Source organism: Scyliorhinus canicula, chromosome 8, assembly GCF_902713615.1.
Source record: "Scyliorhinus canicula chromosome 8, sScyCan1.1, whole genome shotgun sequence".
Lineage (NCBI taxonomy): Eukaryota > Metazoa > Chordata > Chondrichthyes > Carcharhiniformes > Scyliorhinidae > Scyliorhinus > Scyliorhinus canicula.
The window spans coordinates 191802188-191828424 of record NC_052153.1 but is presented as its reverse complement, the minus strand read 5'-3'; the positions used below and the strand labels follow the sequence as shown (position 1 = coordinate 191828424).

Below are 26237 nucleotides of genomic sequence, written 5' to 3'. Positions count from 1 at the left end.
AATTTCCTTAGTATCCTGAGGAAGTAGAAGCGCTGTTGTGCTTTCTTTGTCGCAGTATTGACGTGGGTGAAGCTGGACAGATTTTTGGTGATGACACCTAGAATTTGAAGCTGTCACCCAACTCCTCATCGGCCCTGTTGATGCAGACAGGGGTGTGTACAGTACTTTGCTTCCTGAAGTCAATGACCAGCTCTTTAGTTTTGCTGACATTGCGGGAGAGATTGTTGTCAGTACACCACTCCACTAGGTTCTCTATTTCCCTCCTATAATCTGACTCATAGTTGTTCGAGATCCGATCCACTACGGACATGTCATCAGCAAACTTGTAGATGGAGTTGGAGCCAAATTTTGCCACACAGTCATGTGTGTATAGGGAGTATAGTAGGAGGCTAAGTACGCAGCCTTCCAGGGTTAGAATTAGTAGTCACATGGAAAAGTATGAGTTGATTAGGAAGAGTTAGCATGGATTTCTAAAGGGGAAATTGTGTTTAACTAATTTAGTGGAGGTTTTTGAGGAGGTAACAGAGAGGGTCAATGAGGGTAATGTTGTTGATGTGGTGTACATGGACTTTCAGAAGGCATTCGATACAGTGCCACACAACAGACCTGTGAGAAAAGTTAGAGCTCATAGAATAAAAAGGTCAGTAGCAACATGGATACAAGATTAGCTGAATAATAGTAAGCAGAGTAATGGTCAATGGATATTTTTCAGGATGGAGGAAGGTTAGTAGTGGGGTTCCCCAGGGGTCAGTATTGGGACCCTTGCTTTTCCTGATAGATATTAATCACCTAGATCTTGTCATGTAGGGGACAATTTCAAAGCTTGCGGATGACACAAAACTTGGAAGAATAGGATAGTGTAGAACTTTAAAAAATAGAAACATAGTAAATAGCAGCAGGAGGAAGCCATTTGGCCCTTCAAGCCTGCTCTGTCGTTCATTATGATCATGGCTGATCCTCGACACCCAGATGCCTTTGTACATCCACACTTTCCAATATATCACCGTTTAAATAACACTCTTCCTTTCTCTTTTTCACACCAAAGTGGATAACATCACATTTATCCGCGTTTTACTGAACTGCCATGTGTTTGCCCCTTCACGCAACTTGACTAAATCACCTCGAAGTCTCCATGTGATCTCCTCACAACTCACAATTCCGCCCAGTTTTGTTTTATCAGCAAACTTCCATAGAATCTATAGAATCCCTACAGTGCAGAGGGAGGTCATTCGGTCCATCAAGTCTGCACCAACCCTCCAATAAAGCATCCCACCTAGGTCCATTTTGCACCCTATCTCCATAACCCCATCTAACCTACACATCTTTTGGACACTAAGGGGCAATTAAGCACGGTCAATCCACCTAACCTGCACATCTTTGGACTGTGGGAAGAAACCGGAGCACCCGGAGGAAACCCACACAGACATGGGGAGAATGTGCAAACTCCACACGGATAAGCTGAAATCGAACCCGGGTCCCTGGCGCTGTGAGGCAGCAGTGCTAAGCACTGAGCCACCATGGAAATGTTACATTTGGTTCCCTCAACCAGGTCATTTATATAAATTGTGAACAGCTGAGGCCCAATCACTACCCCACTAGTCACTGATTACCACTCGGAAAATGACTCATTCATTCCCACTCCCTGTTTCCAGTCTGTCAACTAATTCCTGATCCATATTCCGTATCCCATGTGCTTCAACTTTGCTCAGTAACCCCTTACGAAGGACTTTACCAAAAGCGTTCTCAAAGTCCAGATACAACAAAAGGACGTAGACAAGTCGGTGGAGTGGGTAGAGAGGTGGCTGATGAAAGTTCAATGCGGAGAAGTATGAGATGATGCAGTTTGGCGGGAAGAGCTGTGATAAATGGAGGAATTTTAGATATATTGTAATATATATAATTGATGCAGTAAGGGTTAAATGCCTGGGTTGTGTGTGACTGCTCCAGTCATGTTTTTAAAAATCCTACTCTGAAAGGCATTTTGGAGACAGAGGTACAATTAATGCATCGTAAAAGTTGGGCTAATGGAATTTTGTTTATGTAAAGAGGGTTCCATGGGAGTAGATAATTAGAGACATTGGGTTTAGTTTAGTAAGATGATAAACATAAAGAACAAAGAACAATCCAGCACAGGAACAGGCCCTTCGGCCCTCCATGCCTGCACCGACCATGGTACCTGCCTAAACTAAAACCATATGCACTTACGGAGTCCATATCCTTCCATTCCCACCCTATTCATATATTTGTCTAGATGCCCGTTAAATGCCGCTATCGTACCTGCTCCCACCCCCTCCCTAGGCAGCGCGTTCCATATATTTACCACCCTCTGTGTAAAGAAACTTGCCTCGCACATCAGTTCTAAACTTTTCCCCACGCATTTTAAACTTATGCCCCCGAGTACTTGACTCTCTTACCCTAGGAAAGAGCCTCTGACTATCCACTCTGTCCATGCCACTCATAATCTTGCAGACCTCTATCAGGTCGCCTCTCCACCTCCGTCGTTCCAGTGAGAACAGACCGAGTTTATCTAACCTCACCTCATAGATAATGCCCTCCATTACAGGCAACATCCCAGTAAACCGCTTCTGTACCCTCTCCAAAGCAGCCACATCCTTCTGGTAGTGTGGCGACCAGAATTGTACATTATTTCCAACTGAGGTTCTGTACAGCTGCAACATGACTTGCCAATTTTTATATTCAATGCTCTGACCAATGAAGGCCAGAATGCCGTATGCCCTCTTGACCACCTTATCCACATGCGTTGCCACTTTCAGTGATCGGTGGATATGCACGGCCAGATCTCTCTGCCTGTCAGCACTCGCAAGAGTTCTACCATTTATTGTGTAATTCCTACATGCTTTGCACCTTCCAAAGTGCATTATCTCACACTTGTCTGCTTTAAGCTCCATCTGCCATTTCTCTGCCCAAGACTCCAACCAGCTTATATCCTGCTGTATCATAGATTACATAGAATTTACAGTGCAGAAGGAGGCCATTCGGCCCATCGAGTCTGCACCAGCTCCTGGAAAGAGCACCCTACCCAAGGTTAACAACTCCACCCTATCCCCATAACCCAGTAACCCCACCCAACACTAAGGGCAATTTGGAACACTAAGGGCAATTTATCACGGCCAATCCACCTAACCTGCGCATCTTTGGACTGTGGGAGGAAACCGGAGCACCCAGAGGAAACCCACGCACACACGGGGAGAACGTGCAGACTCCGCACAGACAGTGACCCAAGCCGGAATCGAACCTGGGACCCTGGAGCTGTGAAGCGATTGTGCTAACCACAATGCTACCGTGCTATCCTCGGACAATCCTCTTCACTATTGGCAACTCCACCAATTTTTGTGTCGTCTGCGAACCTACTAATCAATGATGTAGTTAATGGGAGGAGCCTGGAGCCGAAGCAGTCAGGTGTTGAGTTTTCAGTTTTGAAGTTCAGTTTAAATTGGGATGTGGACAGTCAAACAGCCTCTCTGAAAACAGTGAGTTAAAGATTTGCCCGTAAACGGAACAGAGCGGTTTCTCGAAGGCTGGCAGGTTATACAGTAATTTGAGACAGGCAAGAATCTGCAAGGTAGATCCTGAAGGATATCTCTTTATCAAAGCAGGATATCCAAGTCATTTTTATTAAGCAAGTTGTCCTGCGTCTGCTAATACATAAAAGTGGATTTTGACCCGAGATGGATGTTGTTCGAGTGGAGATAAAGAAAACAGTTAACAGTTGTTGTTTCATACCTTACCCACTTACCTTACCCATGTACCTTACCCACGTACCTTACCCACTTACCTTACACACTTACCTTACACACTTACCTGACACACGTACCTTACCCACTTACCTGACACACTTACCTGACACACTGTATTGTTAAGCATTGTTTAACTGGTCTTTATGATAGTAAAGTTAGTAATACTGTGTTAGTAATAAAGTTTTTTTTAATATACCTATACCACATCCCTATTGTTGTGCAGAATCACGCCTGGAGCGAAGTTTCCTTTCCTCACAGTTTTACAAATTAAATTAAATATTGGGGTTCCTGTGCGGTATCCTAGCAACTGTTGGTGTCTGGAACCTGGAGAAACTGTTCCTGATTATTAAAGGATCGAGAATGAGGGGGCACAGATTGAAAGTCATTTACAAAAGAAGCAAGCGGATGTTGGGGTCTGGAATTCTCTGCCTGGAAGTGAGGTGGAGGCAGGTTTAATCCAGGAATTCAAGAGGGCATTAGATGAGTATTTGAATTGAAACAATATGCAGGGGTCATAGATACATAGAAGATAGGAGCAGGAGGAGGCCTTTTGACCCTTCGAGCCTGCTCCGCCATTCATCACGATCATGGCTGATCATCCAACTCAATAGCCTAATCCTGCTTTCTCCCCACGGGGAAAAGGCAGAGGAGTGGCACTAAGTCATGGTGCTCATTTGGAGAGTCAGTGCAAAGACAATGGGCTGAATGGCCTCCTTCTGCACTGTAACACTCCTGTGAATCTGTGAAGATTCAGCTTTCATTGAACAATTATCCTGAGGCTGGAACCTTCTGGAACTCTGAGTTAATGTCGGAGACTTTGGATGCTTCAGAATGGTTACTCAGGAAACGTTAGAAAAATTAAACCACTTCTAACTCCTGGGTGAGGACAATACTGACCCCCCCAGACTCCCTACTGAACCACAAATTGAACTCCCCACCTGACTAATGCCCCCCTGACCACCCACCTACCCTCCAACCGCATGGCGATACTCGCCCGCACCACCCGACGAAACCCCCCCACAACCCAAGTACCTCCTAAATACCCCCCAACAGCCCATCACACCAACAACCACCCCTCGACTAGCCCCCAATCCCCAACTGCCCACCTAAACATCTTGATCCTCCACACACCCCATCAAAAACCGACCCCTCCAGCCCCCACCTGACCCACCCTACCCCCTTACCCACTTACCTTACCCACGTACCTTACCCACTTACCTCACACACTTACCCACTTACCTTACCCACTTACCTTACCCGCTTACCCACTTACCTTACCCGCTTGCCTCACACACTTGCCTCACACACTTGCCTCACACACTTGCCTCACACACTTACCCACGTACCTTACCCACTTACCCACTTACCTGACCCACTTACCTGACCCACTTACCTGACACACTTACCTGACCCACGTACCTTACACACTTACCTTACCCATGTACCTGACACACTTACCTTACACACTTACCTTACACACTTACCTTACACACTTACCTTACGAATGAAATGAAATGAAAATTGCTTATTGTCACGAGTAGGCTTCAATGAAGTTACTGTGAAAAGCCCCTAGTCGCCACATTCCGGCGCCTGTCCGGGGAGGCTGGTACGGGAATCGAACCGTGCTGCTGGCCTGCTTGGTCTGCTTTAAAAGCCAGCGATTTAGCTGAGTGAGCTAAACCAGCCCCTGTTACCCACTTACCTTACACACGTACCTTACCCACTTACCTGACACACTTACCTGACACACTTACCTTACCCATGAACCTCGCACACTTACCTGACACACTTACCTTACCCATGTACCTTACACACTTACCTGACACACATTCCTTACCCACTTACCTTACCCACTTACCTTACCCACTTACCGTACCCACTTACCTTACCCACGTACCTTACCCACGTACCTCACACATGTACCTTACACACTTACCTCACACACTTACTCTACACACTTACCTCACACACTTACCTCAGAACACTGACCTTACCCACTTACCTTACCCACTTACCTTACCCACTTACCTTACACATTTACCTTACACACTTACCTTACACACTTACCTTACACAGTTACCTTACACACTTACCTCAGACACTTACCTTACCCACTTACCGTACACACTTACCTTACACACTGACCTTACACACTGACCTTACCCACTTACCTTACCCACTTACCTTACACACTTACCTTACACACTTACCTCAGACACTTACCTTACCCACTTACCTTACCCACTTACTTTACCCACTTGCCTTACACACTTACCTCAGACACTTACCTTACCCACTTACCTTACCCACTTACCTGACACACTTACCTGACACACTTACCTGACACACTTACCTTACCCATGAACCTCGCACACTTACCTGACACACTTACCTTACCCATGTACCTTACACACTTACCTGACACACGTACCTTATCCACTTACCTTACCCACTTACCTTACCCACTTACCTTACCCACTTACCTTACCCACTTACCTTATCCACTTACCGTACCCACTTACCTTACCCACTTACCTTACCCACGTACCTCACACACGTACCTTACACACTTACCTCACACATTTACTCTACACACTTACCTCACACACTTACCTCACGCACTTACCTCAGAACACTGACATTACCCACTTACCTTACCCACTTACCTGACACACTTACCTTACCCATGAACCTTACACACTTATCTGACACACTTACCTTACCCATGTACCTTACACACTTACCTGACACACGTACCTTACCCACGTACCTTACCCACTTACCTTACCCACTTACCTTACCCACTTACCGTACCCACTTACCTTACCCACTTACCTTACCCACTTACCGTACCCACTTACCTTACCCACGTACCTTACCCACGTACCTCACCCACGTACCTTACACACTTACCTCACACACTTACTCTACACACTTACCTCACACACTTACCTCAGAACACTGACCTTACCCACTTACCTTACCCACTTACCTTACACACTTACCTTACACACTTACCTCAGACACTTACCTTACCCACTTACCTTACACAGTTACCTTACACACTTACCTCAGACACTTACCTTACCCACTTACCGTACACACTGACCTTACACACTGACCTTACCCACTTACCTTACCCACTTACCTTACCCACTTACCTTACACACTGACCTTACCCACTGACCTTACCCACTGACCTTACCCACTTACCTTACACACTTACCTTACCCACTTACCTTACACACTTACCTTACACACTTACCTCAGACACTTACCTTACCCACTTACCTTACCCACTTACCTTACACACTTACTTTACCCACTTGCCTTACACACTTACCTCAGACACTTACCTTACCCACTTACCTTACCCACTTACCTTACCCACTTACCTTACACACTTACTTTACCCACTTGCCTTACACACTTACCTCAGACACTTACCTTACCCACTTACCTTACCCACTTACCTCACACACTTACCTCACACACTTACCTTACCCACTTATCTTACCCACTTACCTTACCCACTTACCTTACACACTTACCTCAGACACTTACCTTACCCACTTACCTTACCCACTTACCTCAGACACTTATCTTACCCACTTACCTTACCCACTTACCTTACATACTTACCTCAGACACTTACCTCAGACACTTACCTCAGACACTTACCTCAGACACTTACCTCAGACACTTACCTCAGACACTTACCTTACCCACTTACCTTACACACTTACCTTACACACTTACCTTACCCACTTACCTTACCCACTTACCTTACACACTTACCTCACCCACGTACCTTACACACTTACCTCACCCACGTACCTTACACACTTACCTTACCCACTTACCTTACACACTTACCTCACCCACGTACCTTACACACTTACCTTACCCACTTACCTTACCCACTTACCTTACCCACTTACCTTACCCACTTACCTCAGACACTTACCTTACCCACTTACCTTACCCACTTACCTCAGACACTTACCTCAGACACTTACCTCAGACACTTATCTTACCCACTTACCCACTTACCTTACCCACTTACCTCAGACACTTACCTTACCCACTTACCTTACCCACTTACCTCAGACACTTACCTTACCCACTTACCTCAGACACTTACCTCACACACTTACCTTACCCACTTACCTTACCCACTTACCTTACCCACTTACCTCAGACACTTACCTTACCCACTTACCTCAGACACTTACCTCAGACACTTATCTTACCCACTTACCCACTTACCTTACCCACTTACCTTACATACTTACCTCAGACACTTACCTCACACACTTACCTCACACACTTACCTCACACACTTACCTTACACACTTACCTTACACACTTACCTTACCCACTTACCTTACACACTTACCTCAGACACTTACCTTACCCACTTACCTCACACACTTACTCAAAGTAGCTTTGTTCCATTTAAACTGACTGGTGTACAGGAGATAGTGCTGTAACAAGAGTGTGTGACTGGGCTTCCCCTGACAATGCTGCACTCCGAAGGAAGGGCTGCCCCACGTTTCTGAAGAGGCCCTGTTCAGAAGTCCAGGAGGGAAATGTGTAGCTCCAGTAATTAGGAGTGGAGTGGCAATCCGTCAATCTCCTCGGAAATCTCAGCCCAGAGAATCTTCATTTTAGTCATTAACCTGCCAACCTTTTCTCTGATTTGCAGTCCTCGGTGAAAGGAGAGAACGTGACGGTGGTTGGCTGCCTGAATCACGGGATGCCTCTGACGCCATCGGACAACACTTCAATCAGTTGTGAATCAGGTAATGGAGAAATCCCGCCACTCATTACTGCCCCGGCTGAACAAATCTCACAGTCCGGGGCCTTGTTTTGTTCCATTTGATGCTCAGGGTTTGAATGTGGTGGCCTCCTATCGCAATGACCCTGGAGCTCAGAGGAATAAGGGGCCTCCGAATGAAGAATCCTTATCCCCAGTGAGCTGCCCAACAGGCAGCCCGTGTTCCATTCCACCTGCTTTCCTCTCCGAGATTTCCAACCCATTCACACCCAGGAGAGATTCCGGGCAGGGGGAAAGGTTCTGAACACGTAGCACGAAGGTTCCCCACCAGAAGTGCGACTCCAGCTGTCGTGGGCCCTCAGTGCTGGGATTCCCTCTCCCTATCTCTCTACCCTTCTTAAAGCCACTCATTCCTTGGTGAGCAGGTAGCTCAGTCAGACAGGGGAGGAAGTAAGAGCACTCAACTCACTGACACAAATCCATCTTATCTTCTGTTCCAGAAACTTCTGCGGGGTTCCTCTTGTTGGTCAATTCCACTTCAAATGTTACCAGACTGCGCATCCCTTACCCTCAGACAGGAAACTGGTACATCACCCTACGCTCCCTCTGCTCCGCCGACAATGGGTAAGGTTCCGTGTTCAAATGGGAGAGTTTTCAGTTCACACGAGCGAATAATTCGAAATAAAGACTGTGAAATAAAGTCGGATGCCCCCCTCCCCACCACCAGGACGGCCCCCGCAGCCAGAACGCCGAGATCCCGCTGGGCAGTACCTCACGCGAACGACACCGGCGGGTCTCGGCCGAACTCGGCGGGCATTCAGCCCGTTGAGCGTGGAGAATCACCGGGGGGTGGGGGGGGGAACGTTGAGCGGCCCCCGACCAATGCCACGCCGGCCGCGCCAGCCATGCCGACACCATTGGCGCCGATTCAATGAGAATCTGCGGCCCGGCGCCGGGGCGGCGTCGTGGGATTCACGCCCCCCCCCCCCCCCACCCCCCCAACGGCGATTCTCCGACCCGCCGCGGGATCAGAGAATCCCGCCTGAGGTTTCTCCTGAATTCCCGAGTGGATTAATTAGTGATTATTGATCACCCAGAATTTCGATCTTCTGCAAACGTTACATCAACCCTTTCAATCCCCTTCATCATTTTAAAGCAAAGCAAAATTAAGTAATGGATATTCTCGGTACTTGTTTTTTGCCAATCTGCTTTAACCTTTGATTATAAGCAATGCTGGGATTCTAAACATCTTTTGATGTGATGTTTAACCTAGGCCATGTCCGCCCGTACGTTGCTATGGGGAAAAACTCAGCTCTTTTCAGCCTTTCTACCTTCGCTTAATGCATTGTCCCTTCATCCTCGATAAAGGCTGATACAGTTTGAGATGCTCCAGAAACACTTCATTGTGCCCCGGGTGCTGTGCATTTCCCAGCGGAGAGACGAACTCTGATCAATTGACAGGGCAGATTTTCCAAGCTGTGGGCGGGAGAGGTGTGGGATTTTGGTCGGGAGGCTTTGGGAGCCCGGGATCCTTCACGAGCTCAGGGCGCCGGTCCAAGTAATCCATATCCTTGGATCGTAGGAGCAGAGCAACGTCAGAGTCCTGACACCAGGCGTGGGGGAGGAGGGATTGAGGGGGATGTGTGGGTGGGCTGTATGAGAGGGGCCGTCAGGGCATTTAGCTTTTTCTTCCCATGAGAGGCCAGATTCCCTGACACCCAGAGAATCAGGCCGGCAATAGTTTAATTTGGAGAACGGATTAAATGTGAGGCTCCCAGCCACATGTACGATCTGGATTGATCGCCCGGATGCAGGGACCGACTGTACTGTCGCAGCATTTGCTGATGTTACGACGATGGGGAGGAAAGTAAGTTGTGAGGAGGATTTAAAGAGTCTGCGAAGCGATGTCGACAAGTTAAATGAGCGGAGAAGAATTTGACAGATGTTTGAAAGTGTCCACTTTGGGAGGGATAATAGAGAAGCAGAATATTATTTCAAGGAAGAGGGGCTGCAGAACGCTGTGGTGCCGAGGGATCTGGGTTGCCCGTGTAAATAAGTCACAAAAGATTAACACACAGATAACGCAAGTGACCAGAAAGGCGAATGGAATTTGTCCTGCGTTGTCAGGGAGTGCAGAGTGAAAGTAGGGGGGCTCGACTCTCCCACCCCCACGCCGGGTGGGAGAATCGCGGGAGTGCCGGGTGAATCACGCCACGCCGCCCTGGCACCCCCACGCGATTCTCCCACCCCCCCCCCCCCAAAATGGCGTGTCGCGCTTTGCGACAGACCGCCCGGAGAATCGCCACTCGCCGTTTCTCACAGCGACCGGCGATTCTCCGGCCCGGATGGGCCGAGCGGCCTGCCGAACCCGACCGGTTCACGCCGGCTCCAACCACACCTGGTCGCTGCCGGCGTGAACATCGCGCGACCGGTGCATGTGGGGCCTGTGGGGGGCAGAGAGGGGATCGAGCACCAGGGGGGTGCTCAGGACGTGTCCACCGACCGTCGGGCCGGCGTCTCTAAAAGGCTCACTCTTTTCCCTCCGCCGGCCCGCAAGATCAAGCCGCCATGTCTTGCGGGGCAGCGGAGGGGAAGACGGCAGCCGCTTTGACGCAAGCATCAAGGCCTGGCGCGTGAATTCACGCGCCGCCGCTCCTAGCCCCCAGGGGGTGGGGGGGGGGTGGTGGAATAGGGGGCGAGGAGCAGCCTCCGACGCCGGAGTGAAACACTCCGGGTTTCACTCCGGCGTCGGCTGTTTGTCTCCCTTTGGGAGAATTTTGCCCAGGATATCCTGCTACCACGCCAGGAACACTGTGGACAGTTTGGGAGACCTCACTGACAGAGGGGAAAACTGGCACAGGAAGCCACTCAGAGAAGGTTCACTCGGCTAATTCCTGAGATGAAGAGGTTTGTCGAATGAGGACAGGTTGGGTCAATAGAAGGATGAGAGGTGTTTTTATTGAAACATAGAAGATTCTGAAAGGGCAACGCTGAGAAGATTTATCGCCTCATGGTGGATTCTAGAACTAAGCAGCGAGGTTTCATAATAAGGGGGCTTTGCATTTCCGACGGAGATGGGGAGGGATTTCTAATCTCAGAGTGTCGTTAGTCTGGGATGCTCTTCCTCAGAGAGCAGTGGGGGCTGGGTCAGGGTTATGGGGGTCAGGCGGGGAGGTGGAGTTAAGGCCACAATCAGATCAGCTATGAATTTAATTAAAAGGAGTATCAGGATAGATGGGCCAAACGGCCCACTGCTGCTCTTATTTCTTATTCATTTTATGTTAAATGGCCAGCCCGTCTCCTGCAAGGTGATTGGCTGCCTTTCTTTGATTCCACCTGGTGGTCTGTCGAGTTGGAACAAAGGAGATCGGAGCAGGGGTAGGCCATTCGGCCCCTCGGCCCACTCCTCCAATCAACTCGCTCACTGCTGATCTCCTGTCTCAATGGCATTTTCACCATGCTATCCCCTTATCCCTTGATGTCTTTAACATCTAGAAATCTATTGATTCCCGTCTTGGACACGCTCACTGACTGAGACTCCACCGCCCTCTGAGGGAGAGAATCCCAAAGATTCACCGCCCTCTGGATGAAGAAATTCCTCCTCATCCCAGTCTCAAGTGGCTTGGGTTCTGGTGGGTGTTTTTAAAAGCTTCCCGACTGAAATCAACTCGCCCACATTTGGATTACACAGAACATGCGGCACAGAAAGAGGCCATTCGGCCCAACCAGTCCATGCTGGTGTTTATGCCCCACCCAAACCTCGTTCCACCTTTCCTCCAAACTATCATCGAAACACATTCCCTTCTCTCTCATATGCTTGTCTCGTTTCGCTTTAAATGCACACACAGCAGTCCCTTGTTTAATGTTCCCCTGTCAGGTTATTACTGTTTATTGCTACGATGTCCACTATGTTTGTCACGGATTGCCTGTTCCGTGGTCTGCTTGTCCCACATGTGCACAGGGCATTTTCTGCCACCCGCCCCTGTACGATCGGGGTGAGTGTACCCCCTCACCAAACCTCTCCTGTACGATCGGGGTGAGTGTACCCCCCTCACCAAACCTCCCCTGTCCGATCGGGGTGAGTGTACCCCCCTCACCAAACCTCTCCTGTACGATCGGGGTGAGTGTACCCCCCTCACCAAACCTCCCCTGTACGATCGGGGTGAGTGTACCCCCCTCACCAAACCTCTCCTGTACGATCGGGGTGAGTGTACCCCCCTCACCAAACCTCCCCTGTACGATCGGGGTGAGTGTACCCCCTCACCAAACCTCCCCTGTACGATCGGGGTGAGTGTACCCCCCCTCACCAAACCTCTCCTGTATCATCGGGGTGAGTGTACCCCCCTCACCAAACCTCTCCTGTATCATCGGGGTGAGAGTACCCCCCTCACCAAACCTCTCCTGTATCATCGGGGTGAGTGTACCCCCCTCACCAAACCTCTCCTGTATCATCGGGGTGAGTGTACCCCCCTCACCAAACCTCCCCTGTATCATCGGGGTGAGTGTACCCCCCCTCACCAAACCTCCCCTGTATCATCGGGGTGAGTGTACCCACTCACCAAACCTCCCCTGTACGATCGGGGTGAGTGTACCCCCTCACCAAACCTCCCCTGTACGATCGGGGTGAGTGTACTCCCTCACCAAACCTCCCCTGTACGATCGGGGTGAGTGTACTCCCTCACCAAACCTCCCCTGTACGATCGGGGTGAGTGTACCCCCCTCACCAAACCTCTCCTGTATCATCGGGGTGAGTGTACCCCCCTCACCAAACCTCCCCTGTATCATCGGGGTCAGTGTATCTCCCTCACCAAACCTCCCCTGTATCATCGGGGTCAGTGTATCTCCCTCACCAAACCTCTCCTGTATCATCGGGGTGAGTGTACCCCCCTCACCAAACCTCCCCTGTACGATCGGGGTGAGTGTACCCCCTCACCAAACCTCTCCTGTATCATCGGAGCCACAAATAACCTCTCCTGTTTGCTCCTCTCCACCCCCGTCCCAATCTTGTAGAATATATATGTTTATCTTCAAACATTGAGTCCGCTGGCTGGTTCCAGAATCTTCTCTGTGTCCTGCTCTGGTCTATCTGCTGTGGAGATGTTTATCTCCCAGTTATGGAGAATTTGATTTGTGCCTCCCCATATCTCGCTAATGTCGGTGTATCGGGCCGAATAAACTGGAGCTGCACATTGGGGATTATTATTAAATACAATTTGGTTTGAAAGTAATTAGAAGCCTGTTTATCAGAGCGATTCTGGTTAAACCCAAGCAGTTTAATCTGGATACGGGACTGATTTACAAGGAACACGGAGTAAATAGGATGTTTGCAGAATTTGAGCCTCACTTTCCCACTGAACGACTCAAAGCAAAATTAGCAGCGGTGATATTGATTAATAAGGTGCAGGGGGTTTTCATCCGTAACCCCTCGCTCGCTGGCCAAAGCAGCCAACTGGAGCCAAGAGGTCCCAAATAGCAGCGCAGCCAATGGAGTACGTCTTGAAGTGTGGTCACTGCGGGTGCCGGAGCCACCAATTTGTGCACAGCAAGCTCCCACAAACAGATGATGGTCAGATCAGGTTTCGTTGTGACGTTGGTTTGCAAGATAAATATGAGGAGGGGCACCAGAGCGAGCCATCAAATGCACAAAGGGGTGCGATGGGATCTTTCGAATCCAGCTGAGGGAACAGACCTTTTCCGGAGGTCGTCGGGACAGAAGCAGATCAGTGTGCACGGTCGATCCTTTACTTCAAACCCGTTCCCCCGCCATTGCGCCACGTCCCCCGAGATCCTCATCCAACCAAAATTCACCAGTCTGAACGTTGAGAATTTCTCTTAAACCACCAAGAGACTTTTGGAGTGAGGGAGAGAGTTTGGGGGAGAAACTGAGGACAGGAATGGCAAGTTGCAGCCTCGATTATACCCTGAATTTTCATCCTCGAGGCGGGCAGCGGGAGTCAGGAAAGTTCTTGGCTCTGCCCACTTACCACGGGGGAAGGTGCCCATAAGGGATCTTCATTGCCGGGGGGCAGGCGGATACAGGCTGCAGTTGGGCCTGCTGACCTGAGGACAGGTTTGGAGGCAACCACAGGAGCGGCAGGGAGTGGAGGCAGGACGTTGAAAAGGCCCACCTCAGTGCTGTGGGACTTTGTCCCAGTTGGGATAAAAACAGAAAGGCCCTCCAGCCCTCCCCCTTCCCACACTCCAGAGGCCCCATCCATGCCACCTCATGCCCTCGCCTCCCCAAGAGCCCCGACAGCGATTACAATTGATGAAGCATCTACACCCCAGGGTAAGCATTGATTGACAGCTCAACTCACTGATCTCTACTGTCAATTTGTCCATGTTTAGTTACACTAGGTTAAGTGGTTTCAAGGGTTAATGGTTTTTGTTATGAATACTTTAAAGGGCCTGGATGATTGACACTTTTATTGCGTTCTAAATGAAATAGCTTTTTTTAACATAATAGAAAGTTATGAATGAATAGCTTTTTTTAAGCTTTCGTTTACACGTCCTACCGTCACTAGAGGATTGTTATAAAGTGTGTAATGGTCAATGGCCATAGAAATGCCATATCCTGGCTTTTAAAGCATCAGGGATCATGGGATAGGTGGAAGGGCATAGCTTGGCATAGGAGACATGAGGAGAACCATTTGAAGCTACCTTTTAAAAAGTTTCCTGATGCAGACTAGGGTTCACGACTCCTCGAAACTGTTGTGAACCATGGCTCTTTAAAAAAACTGGCCGACATTGATGGGGATGCTGGGGGGTGGGAGCGGGGCAGGGGAGGGGGGTGGGTGGGGGTGGGGGGGGGGGGGATGGGGGGGAGGACATGCCTATGGAATATGTTTGTATATTCAGACATCTGTCTCTGCAATGGAGCCCTGCCATACCGGACCTGCCGGATGTGGGCTTATGACAGGAACTAGCCGGACTCTTAAAAGGCATTCCGGAAAATCAGACAGGCTCTGGAATCCCAGAATCAGGATCCACCTATTTTTATGGATGGCACGGCGGCGCAGTGGTTAGCACTGCTGCCTCACAGCTCCCGGGACCCGGGTTCAATTCCGGCCTTGGGTCACTGCCTGTGCGGGGTCTGCACTTTCTCCCCGTGTGTGCGTGGGTTCCCTCCGGGTGCTCCGGTTCCCTCCCACAGTCCAAAGATGTGCAGGTTAGGTGGATTGGCCATGCTAAATTGCCCCTTAGTGTCCAAAAAGGTTAGGAGGGGTGACTGGGTTACGGGGATAGGGTGGAGGTGGGGTGCTCTTTCCAAGGGCAGACTCGATGGGCCGAACGGACTTCTTCTGCACAGTAGGGATTCTATGATTTTTAACGGGTTCCTGAGCCATTGCGACTTGGCAAATATCCAGGCGTATGTGCTCAACTCTCTGGAGACTGATTCAGTTCAGATTCACAGACCACCCATGATTAGGTAATGGGTTGTAACGGGTGGCTGTGGTCATGTGACAGGTGGACCAGGAAGCCACGGTCATGTGACAGGATGTAATGGCGGCTGTGGTCATGTGATGGAGATGTAACAGGAAGCCACGGTCATTAGTGTAACAGAAACTGTGGCCAAACTAACAGAAAGTGACAATGGCATGGCGGGGTGTTAGGACAGCATTCTCTGGAGTTTTAGTAGTTTCTTTGACAGCGATGTGTCGCGTAAGATGATGGGCTTGCGCCGTGTTGGTCAACTGTGTCTTAAATATCACCTGGTGTGGCTCCACAGCCCCAGCCTGGTGGGGTCTGGTGTGGCTCTGCAGCCCCGCCCTGGTGTGGCTCTGCAGCCTGGCCTGGTGGGGCCTGGTGTGGCTCTGCCGCCCTGGTCTGGTGGGGCCTGGTGTGGCTCTGCAGCCCTGGCCTGGTGGGGTCTGGTGTGGCTCTGCAGCCCCGGCCTGGTGGGGCCTGGTGTGGCTCTGCAGCCTGGCCTGGTGGGGCCTGGTGTGGCTCTGCCGCCCTGGTCTGGTGGGGCCTGGTGTGGCTCCGCAGCCCCGGCCTGGTGGGGCCTGGTGTGGCTCTGCAGCCTGGCCTGGTGGGGCCTGGTGTGGCTCCACAGCCCCGGTCTGGTGGGGCCTGGTGTGGCTCCACAGCCCCAGCCTGGTGGGGCCTGGTGTGGCTCCACAGCCCCGGTCTGGTGGGGCCTGGTGTGGCTCCACAGCCCCAGCCTGGTGGGGCCTGGTGAGGCTCCACAGCCCTGGCCTGGTGGGGCCTGGTGTGGCTCCACAGCCCCAGCCTGGTGGGGCCTGGTGAGGCTCCACAGCCCTGGCCTGGTGGGGCTGGTGTGGCTCCACAGCCCCAGCCTGGTGGGGTCTGGTGAGGCTCCGCAGCCCTGGTCTGGTGGGGCCTGTTGTGGCTCCGCAGCCCCAGCCTGGTGGGGCCTGGTGTGGGTCTGCAGCCCCAGCCTGGTAGGGCCTGGTGTGGCTCCGCAGCCCCAGCCTGGTGGGGCCTGGTGTGGGTCTGCAGCCCCAGCCTGGTAGGGCCTGGTGTGGCTCCACAGCCCCAGCCTGGTGGGGCCTGGTTTGGCTCTGCAGCCCCAGCCTGGTGGGGCCTGGTTTGGCTCTGCAGCCCTGGCCTGGTGGGGCCTGGTGTGGCTCTGCAGCCCTGGCCTGGTGGGGCCTGTTGTGGCTCCGTAGCCTCGGTCTGGTGGGGCCTGGTGTGGCTCCGTAGCCCCGGCCTGGTGGGGCCTGGTGGGGCCTGGTGTGGCTCCGTAGCTTCGGTCTGGTGGGGCCTGTTGTGGCTCCGTAGCCTCGGTCTGGTGGGGCCTGGTGTGGCTCCGTAGCCCCGGCCTGGTGGGGCCTGGTGGGGCCTGGTGTGGCTCCGTAGCTTCGGTCTGGTGGGGCCTGGTGTGGCTCTGTAGCCCCGGCCTGGTGGGGCCTGGTGGGGCCTGGTGTGGCTCCGTAGCTTCGGTCTGGTGGGGCCTGTTGTGGCTCCGTAGCCTCGGTCTGGTGGGGCCTGGTGTGGCTCCGCAGCCTTGGTCTGGTGGGACCTGGTCTCTGCCACACTCGCTGTAGAGGAAGGCAGGGGGTTGGGATGTGGAGGGTTCGCTGGCCTCTGTTTTCTCTGGGCCTCCTCTCAGCCAGCTGAACTCCCTGTTTCTGCTCCCAATTCCCTCACAAACATCCAGACTCCAGAGGTCACAGTCATCTCTGACTGTCAAAGTCCGCCGACTTCATAACTCATTACCACCTGTCCTAATAGAACGATAGAATGGCCACAGCACAGAAGGAGACCATTCAGCCCGCCTTAAGAACATAAGAACTAGGAGAAGGAGTAGGCCATTTGGCCCATCGAGCCTGCTCCACCATTCAATGAGATCATGGCTGATCTTTTGTGGACTCAGCTCCACTTTCCCGCCCAAACACCATAACCCTTAATCCCTTTATTCTTCAAAAAAAATCTATCTTTATCTTGAAAACATTTAATGAAGGAGCCTCAACTGCTTCACTGGGCAAGGAATTCCATAGATTCACAACCCTTTGGGTGAAGAAGTTCCTCCTAAACTCAGTCCTAAATCTACTTCCCCTTATTTTGAGGCTGTGTCCCCTAGTTCTGCTTTCACCCGCCAGTGGAAACAACCTGCCCGCATCTATCCTATCTATTCCCTTCATAATTTTAAATGTTTCTATAAGATTCCCCCGCATCCTTCTAAATTCCAACGAGTACAGTCCCAGCCTACTCAACCTCTCCTCGTAATCCAACCCCTTCAGCTCTGGGATTAACCTAGTGAATCTCCTCTGCACACCCTCCAGCGCCAGTACGTCCTTTCTCAGGTAAGGAGAGCAAAACTGAACACAATACTCCAGGTGTGGCCTCACTAACACCTTATACAATTGCAGCATAACCTCCCTAGTCTTAAACTCCATCCCTCTAGCAATGAAGGACAAAGATGTGCAAGTTAGGTGGATTGGCCATGATAAATTGCCCTCAGTGTCCAAAATTGCCCTTAGTGTTGGGTGGGGTTACTGGGTTATGGGGATAGGGTGGAGATGTTAACCTTGGGTAGGGTGCTCTTTCCAGGAGCCGGTGCAGACTCGATGGGCCGAATGGCCTCCTTCTGCACTGTAAATTCTATGAATAAAAAAAAACTCCATTCGCCGCCTTAATCACCTGTTGCACCTGCAAACCAACTTTCTGCCACTCATGCACTAGCACACCCAGGTCTCTCTGCACAGCGGCATGCTTTAATATTTTATCATTTATATAATAATCCCTTTTGCTGTTATTCCTACCAAAATGGATAATCTCACATTTGTGCTTTGTGGAGGTATAGATGCCCCGCAGTTTGTGACTCAGTGGTCCAGTTCACGGCTTTTGTGATGGGAATATTCTCTGATCTTCACAGGTACGAAGTGTGCAACAATGTGACAGCAGAGGTGTACCTGAGAACCTACCTAACACCGTGTATAAACGAGTGCGGCATCTACGGGCAGTGCAAACTCCTGCGCACCAACAACTACCTATATGCTGCCTGCGAATGCAAAGCAGGTAGGCCAGCGGCAGCTCAGGGGATGCCACACTCTCGGGCTGTCTTTGACCAGGGCCGAGGCAGACAGGGTCCTGGTCCCAAAACAAAACGCGGCGGGTGCGGCAAACCTGTGAAAAAAAAAACGGGAAAACTCCGGATTAAACCCGGCAGGTCTGGCACAATCTGCGGGGAGAGAAACAAGAGTCAACGTCTGGGGTCGATGACCTGTCATCAGAACTGGGACAAGTTAGGGCAGCAACAAGGTGTAACAGGTGAAAGAGGGGTGAAGGGGTTGGGGGGGGGTGAGAGAACATCTTGGGCGAGATTCTGCAGCCCCCCCCCCGGCCGCGTGTCTGCCGGCCGCGTGTCGGTTGTCAATGAGAATCGCCATTGAAGCCACCTCACGCCTTTGGGAAACCCGCTGGCTGTTGAGATCTGAGCTTCTGAAAGGGCAGCGAGAGAAGATTCAGGGACAAAATACTTACAAATAGGGGCTGGTTTAGCACAGTGGGCTAAACAGCTGGCTTGTAAAGCAGACCAAGGCCAGCAGCGCGGGTTCAATTCCCGTACCAGCTTCCCCGAGCAGGCGCCGGAATGTGGCGACTAGGGGCTTTTCACAGTAACTTCATTTGAAGCCGACTCGTGACAATAAGCAACTTTCATTTCATTTCAAATGAACATCAATGGTCCGGGGCTTTGAGGGTAGAGTGGAGGTGTGTCTCTGATTGGATCGCTCTTTCAAAACCCCAACATGGGTACGATGGGCCGATTGGTCTCCTGTGATTCTGACTGGTTTCTCCCTGTTATAGGTTGGAATGGATGGGGCTGCACCGATAACCTGGAGGCTTACTCATATGGCTTTCAACTGCTCTCCACCCTCTTGCTCTGCCTCAGCAACCTCATGTTCGTTCCGCCCGTTGCCATAGCAATACGCAGCGAATACCTCCTGGAGGCCTCCGTCTACATTTTCACCATGTTTTTCTCCACGGTCAGTGCCTCCCTTTGTCCATCCACAGTGCGCCGCGTGGGCCTTTGTGCGCAGAGCTGACCGGTGACCGTGACTGTTTGACCTCTGGCCTCTGCTCATTGAGCCTGTCTTGGCCGGGAGGGGCTGTTTGGGAAGGTGACTGTTTGCCCCTGGGTCACTGACGTTGGGGGGAAGGGGGGAAACAGAGCAGATTCCCCACACGATACAGAGGAGAGATCTCACCCCTGCCTTAGGTACCCTCTGCGACATTACCCATTGAACCGCTCAGACACCAACTCTAATCTCCAAGTAACTTGCCACAAACTGCTCCATACCTGGAATCCCTGACCCCTGACCTGCAGGACACTCGACCTCTCCCTCTGACCCTCAGCTCCTCCCTCTGACTCCTGGCCTTTCTCTTTTTTCTTTGCGCCCTCTTGTAAAATTCTCTATCAATCTACGCATATCTTCTCTCTCTCTCTGTCTCTCCTTCCCCCCCCCCTTTCATCAGGAAGTCATAAGGAACAGGAGCAGGAGTAGGCCATTCGGCCCGTCAACCTGCTCTGCCATTCAATAGGGCCATCATGGCTGATCTGACTGTGGCCTCAACGTCACCCTTCCTGTTGCACAACTCTTCATTTCCTTGCTCATCACAAATCTAACGCAGCCTTGAACATATTCAGTGACCCAACCCACACTTTGTCCAAAGGCTAAACAGAAGACTAAGACATAGGAGCAGAATTAGGCCATTCGGCCCATCGAGTCCGCTCCTCCATTCAATGAGATCATGGCTGATCTGATATAATCCTCAACTCCACTCTCCCACCTCATCCCCATAACCCTCGATTCCCTCACTGATTAAAAATCTGTCTCTCTCAGCCTTGAACATACTGAACGGCCCGGCCCCTACAGCTCTCTGCGGTAAAGAATTCCACAGATTCACTCCCCTCTGAGAGAAGAAATTCCTCCTCATCTTTGCCTGAAATGGGCGACCCCCTTACTCTGAGATTGTGCCCTCTGGTCCCAGACTCTCCCACAAGGGGAAACAACCTCTCAGCATCGACCCTGTCAAACCCCCTGAGAATCCGATATGTCTCAATAAGGTGGCCTCTCATTCTTCTAAACTCCAATGAGCACAGGCCCAACCTACTCAACCTCTCCTCAATAGAAAATCCCTCCCTACCCGGGATCAACCGAGTGAACCTTCTCTGGACTGCCTCCAATGCCGGGATATCTTTCCATAGATAAGGGGACCAAAACTGTTCACAGTGTTCCAGGTGTGGTCTAACTAGAGCCGTGTATAGTTTTAGCAGGACTTCCCTATTTTATAATCCATTCCCTTTGAAATAAAGACCAACATTCCATTTGCTTTCCTGCTGAATTTTTATTATTATTTTTTCACGGTATGTGGGTGTCAAAGGTCAGCATTTATTTCCCATCCCTAATTGCCCTTGAACTAAGTGTCTCGCTCGGCCATTTCAGAGGGCATTTTCAGAGTCAACCCCATTGCTGTGGGTCTGGAGTCACATGTAGGCCAGACCGGGTAAGGACGGCAGATTTCCTTCCCCCAAGGGCATGAGTGAAGCAGATGGGTTTTTACAACAATCGACGATGGTTTCATGATCGTCGTTAGACTTTTAACTCCAGATTTTTATCGAATTCAAACTCATGTCCCAGGGCACTGCCCTGGATTGTTTGATTACAAGTCTACTGACAACACCACAATGCCACCGGCTCCCTAAGCTAACGTTTTGTGATTGATGGGCGAGGACCCCCAAATCCCCCCCCCCCCCCCCCCCCCCCCCGTGCTGCAGCTTTCTGCAGTCTCTCTCCATTTAAATAACATTCAGCTCCTTTATTCTTCCGACCAAAGGGCAGAACGTCACATTTTCCTACATTCCATTCCAAATGCCAATTCTTTGACCACTCACCTAACCTGTCTTTATCCTTCTGTAAGCTCTTTGTATTTTCCTCACCTTCCCACCTACTTTGGTGTCATCCACAAACTTAGCAATAGTACATTCACTTCCCTCGTCCAAGTCATTGATATTTATTGTCAATAATTATGACCCCAGCAATGATCCCTGCGGCACTCCACTAGTTGCCGTCCTAAAAATGGGACTTATTTTCCCCAGTAATTTTCCCCTTGTGATTATTATTGTCTTAATGACCTTCCCCTGCTTCTATCCCTCGATTATTTAGTATTTTTGGAATGCTATTAAATGTCTTCCACCATGAAGACTGATGCAAAGTATTCATTGAACTTCTCAGCCATTTCCTGGTTCCCCATTATTATTTCCCCAGTCTCAATCTCCCTTTGGCCTCTCTCTTCCTCTTTATTATATTTAAAGAAACTCTTGGTTTGTTTACCCTCATAGTTTACCTCCTCCCTCTTTATTTATTTTTTGGTCTGAGAGAAACAAATGCCACTCATCTCAGTATTAGGGGCTGTTTAGCTCACAGGGCTAATCGCTGGCTTTGAAAGCAGACCAAGGCAAGCCAGCAGCACGGTTCGATTCCCGTAACAGCCTCCCCGAACAGGCGCCGGAATGTGGCGACTAGGGGCTTTTCACAGTAACTTCATTTGAAGCCTACTTGTGACAATAAGTGATTTTCATTTCATTATTAAATGGCAGACCCTTGGGGGGGGCAGCATGGTGACGCAGTGGGTTAGCACCGCGGCGTCACGGCGCCGAGGTCCCAGGTTCGATCCCGACCCCGGGTCACTGTCCGTGTGGAGTTTGCACATTCTCCCCGTGTTTGCGTGGGCTTCGCCCCCCCCACAACCCAAAGATGTGCAGCTTAGGTGGATTGGCCACGCTAAATTGCCCCTTTCATTGAAAAAACTGAATTGGGTACTGTAAAAAATAAATTTAAAAATGTGAAAAAATTATTGGCAGACCCCTTAATTTGAAACTGTGCTCCACTAGATCTGGATTCCCCAGGCAGGGGAAACACCTTCCATCCTCCCTACCCCCCCCCTCCTCCCCCCCCCCCCCCCCCCCGCCCCCTCCCCCCACCCCCCACCCTCCCAACCTCTGTCTGTGCAGATGCCTCAGATTGTGCAGACTAACAGATGCTTGTTGTAAACCCTGCAGTTTTACCACGCCTGCGACCAGCCTGGAATGGTGGTGTTTTGCATCATGGAATACGATGTGCTGCAGTTCTGCGACTTTCTGGGGTCACTCATGTCCGTCTGGGTCACGGTCATTGCCATGGCGAGATTGCAGCCAATCGTCAAGCAGGTGAGTCTTTGCTTTGGGCTCTGACGAATTGAACTTTGTCGCGGCGGCAGATGGGGACCATTGCTGCTCTATAATGGTTGGATCATTGCGGCTCTATAACGGTTGGATCATTGCTGCTCTATAACGGTTGGATCATTGCTGCTCTATAACGGTTGGATCATTGCTGCTCTATAACGGTTGGATCATTGCTGCTCTATAACGGTTGGATCATTGCTGCTCTATAACAGTTGGATCATTGCTGCTCTATAACAGTTGGATCATTGCGGCTCTATAACGGTTGGATCATTGCGGCTCTATAACGGTTGGATCATTGCTGCTCTATAACGGTTGGATCATTGCTGCTCTATAACGGTTGGATCATTGCTGCTCTATAACGGTTGGATCATTGCGGCTCTATAACGGTTGGATCATTGCTGCTCTATAACGGTTGGATCATTGCGGCTCTATAACGGTTGGATCATTGCTGCTCTATAGCGGTTGGATCATTGCTGCTCTATAACGGTTGGATCATTGCTGCTCTATAACGGTTGGATCATTGCTGCTCTATAGCGGTTGGATCATTGCTGCTCTATAACGGTTGGATCATTGCTGCTCTATAGCGGTTGGATCATTGCTGCTCTATAACGGTTGGGTCATTGCGGCTCTATAACGGTTGGATCATTGCTGCTCTATAACGGTTGGGTCATTGCGGCTCTATAACGGTTGGATCATTGCTGCTCTATAGCGGTTGGATCATTGCTGCTCTATAACGGTTGGATCATTGCTGCTCTATAACGGTTGGATCATTGCTGCTCTATAACAGTTGGATCATTGCGGCTCTATAACGGTTGGATCATTGCTGCTCTATAACGGTTGGATCATTGCTGCTCTATAACGGTTGGATCATTGCTGCTCTATAACGGTTGGATCATTGGTCTGGGGGGGTGTGATTCCCGCTTAGCGAGTTTTATATGGGCAGCACGGTAATACAGTGGTTAGCACTGTTGCCTCGCAGCTCCAGGGTCCCAGGTTCGATTCCCGGTTTGGATCACTGTCTGTGCGGAGCCTGCACGTCCTCCCCGTGTGTGCGTGGGTTTCCTCCGGGTGCTCAGGTTTCCTCTCACAGTCCAAAGATGTGCAGGTTAGGTGGATTGACCATGATAAATTGCCCTTAGTGTCCAAAATTGCCCTTAGTGTTGGGTGGGGTGACTGGGTTATGGGGATAGGGTGGAGGTGTTGACCTTGGGTAGGGCGCTCTTTCCAAGAGCCGGTGTAGACCTGATGGGCCGAATGGCCTTCTTCTGCACTGTAAATTCTATGATTCTAAATTCTATGATAGCACTCCAGCTCTAGGCCACACTCCCTCACTCCAAACAGGACGAAACGGAGGACTACCTTTCTAAAAAAAAAATTCATTCTCGCAATGTGGGAACCGGGCCAAAGCCAGAAGTGATTCCTGATCCTTACTTTCCCAGGCAATGTGGGTGTGGGCCGTCTTCTCGATGGGGGCCTCAGGGGCTTCCTGAGCGACTCCATGGGGCAGTTAAGAGTCTGGTTTGAGACTGGTTGACGCATTACCAGGATGGTACAAGGTGGCCCGTGTGACATTATAGAAATGTTCAGTATACAAAGAGTTAATGTCATGTTACAGTTAACCACTAGATGGAGCTAGATGCGGTACAATATAAAGCACTGACTCTCAAACGTCCGTGAGAGTGGAAAGGAGAGATCTAGAGAGGATAGAGTACAGTTAGAGTGTAGAGACTAGTGTTGGTAGAGTGTAGATTACTATGATGATTGTTTACTGTAGGAGTAAGTGGTCAAGCTTAATTTAAGTAGTGTATATAAAAGTTAGCTTTGTTAATGAACTTAGCTTCTGTGGTCTTTGTGAACACTACGACATCCATCCCGAAAAGAAGAATCCCAACGAACACCACAACCTGGGTGGTCTACGGCCTCAGAATGGCAGAATCACAGAATGGCTACAGGCAGAAGGAGGCCATTCCACCCATTGTTCCCCGGGCTCTCTCTCGAAGAGCAATTCGCCTTGCTCCACTCCACTACGCTTTCCCCATAATCCTGCAAACTTCAGATGATGAACCAATTCCGTTCTGGAGACCCCGATTGATTCTGCCTCCCCCACACTCCCGGGCAGTGCCTTCTGGACCCGAACCACTTCACTGTGTGGAGCGTTCTCTCATTGTCGCCTCTGGCTCTGTTGCCAATAACCCTGCGCTTTGCCCATCCCTCGTGCGCCAGGGTCTGACACAATGATTGCGTCAGAACCACGTGGCTTTCAGAAACTCATTCTCAGGGTGTGAGCCTGGCAGGCAAGGGCGGCATTTATTATACATCACTAGTTGCCACAGGTGACTGACTCATTCAAACACCTCAGGGGCAATTAGGAATCAGCCACATTGCTATCTGTCTCTTCATTACAGCAACTCTCAGGTTCTGTACTACCAAAGGACTATTCTCTGTGGCTTTGGTCCAGCGATTCTAGATTACGAGTCCAATAAGATAACCTCAACACCAGGGCACGCCTGCAAACTAGACTCGGGGCTGAATGATGTTGGTGTGTCCATTCTTCTGTCATTGCATCAGGGATGTGACACTTAAAGCAGCTTCTAACGGTGAATAGATTGGATGGTTTGGTCACCAAGCCTTCTCAGAGCTTCACTCTGTATCTAACCCCGTGCTGTACCTGTCCTAGGAGTGTTTGATGGGGACAGTGTAGAGGGAGCTTTACTCTGTATCTAACCCCGTGCTGTAGCTGACTGGGGAGTGTTTGATGGGGACAGCGTAGAGGGAACGTTACTCTGTATCTAACCCTGTGCTGTAGCTGACTGGGGAGTGCTCACATTGGAGGTATTTTACCCCTTTATCTTCTCCTATGTTGTTCCATATTACTTTGAGGGAGTATTCTAAAGGGGCCGGACGTGAAACCAGCTATTTATTACCACCAGGACAAGCAGCCCCTCTTGATTGACACCCCATCCACCACCTTCCACATCCACTAACTTCACCAGCAATGCACAGTGAC

General features: G+C 50.5%; 1 protein-coding gene across 1 annotated transcript in view; it reads left to right on the top strand.

The window, feature by feature from the left end:
• tmem8b (transmembrane protein 8B) overlaps positions 1-26237 on the top strand; it is a 190455-nt gene that overhangs the window by 158144 nt on the left and 6074 nt on the right. Inside the window, exons 7-11 of the mRNA XM_038805916.1 lie at positions 8467-8563; positions 9039-9162; positions 18881-19023; positions 19813-19991; positions 23069-23215. Coding sequence (XP_038661844.1) covers positions 8467-8563; positions 9039-9162; positions 18881-19023; positions 19813-19991; positions 23069-23215 — 690 coding nt within the window. The remainder of the gene's footprint in view (positions 1-8466; positions 8564-9038; positions 9163-18880; positions 19024-19812; positions 19992-23068; positions 23216-26237) is intronic.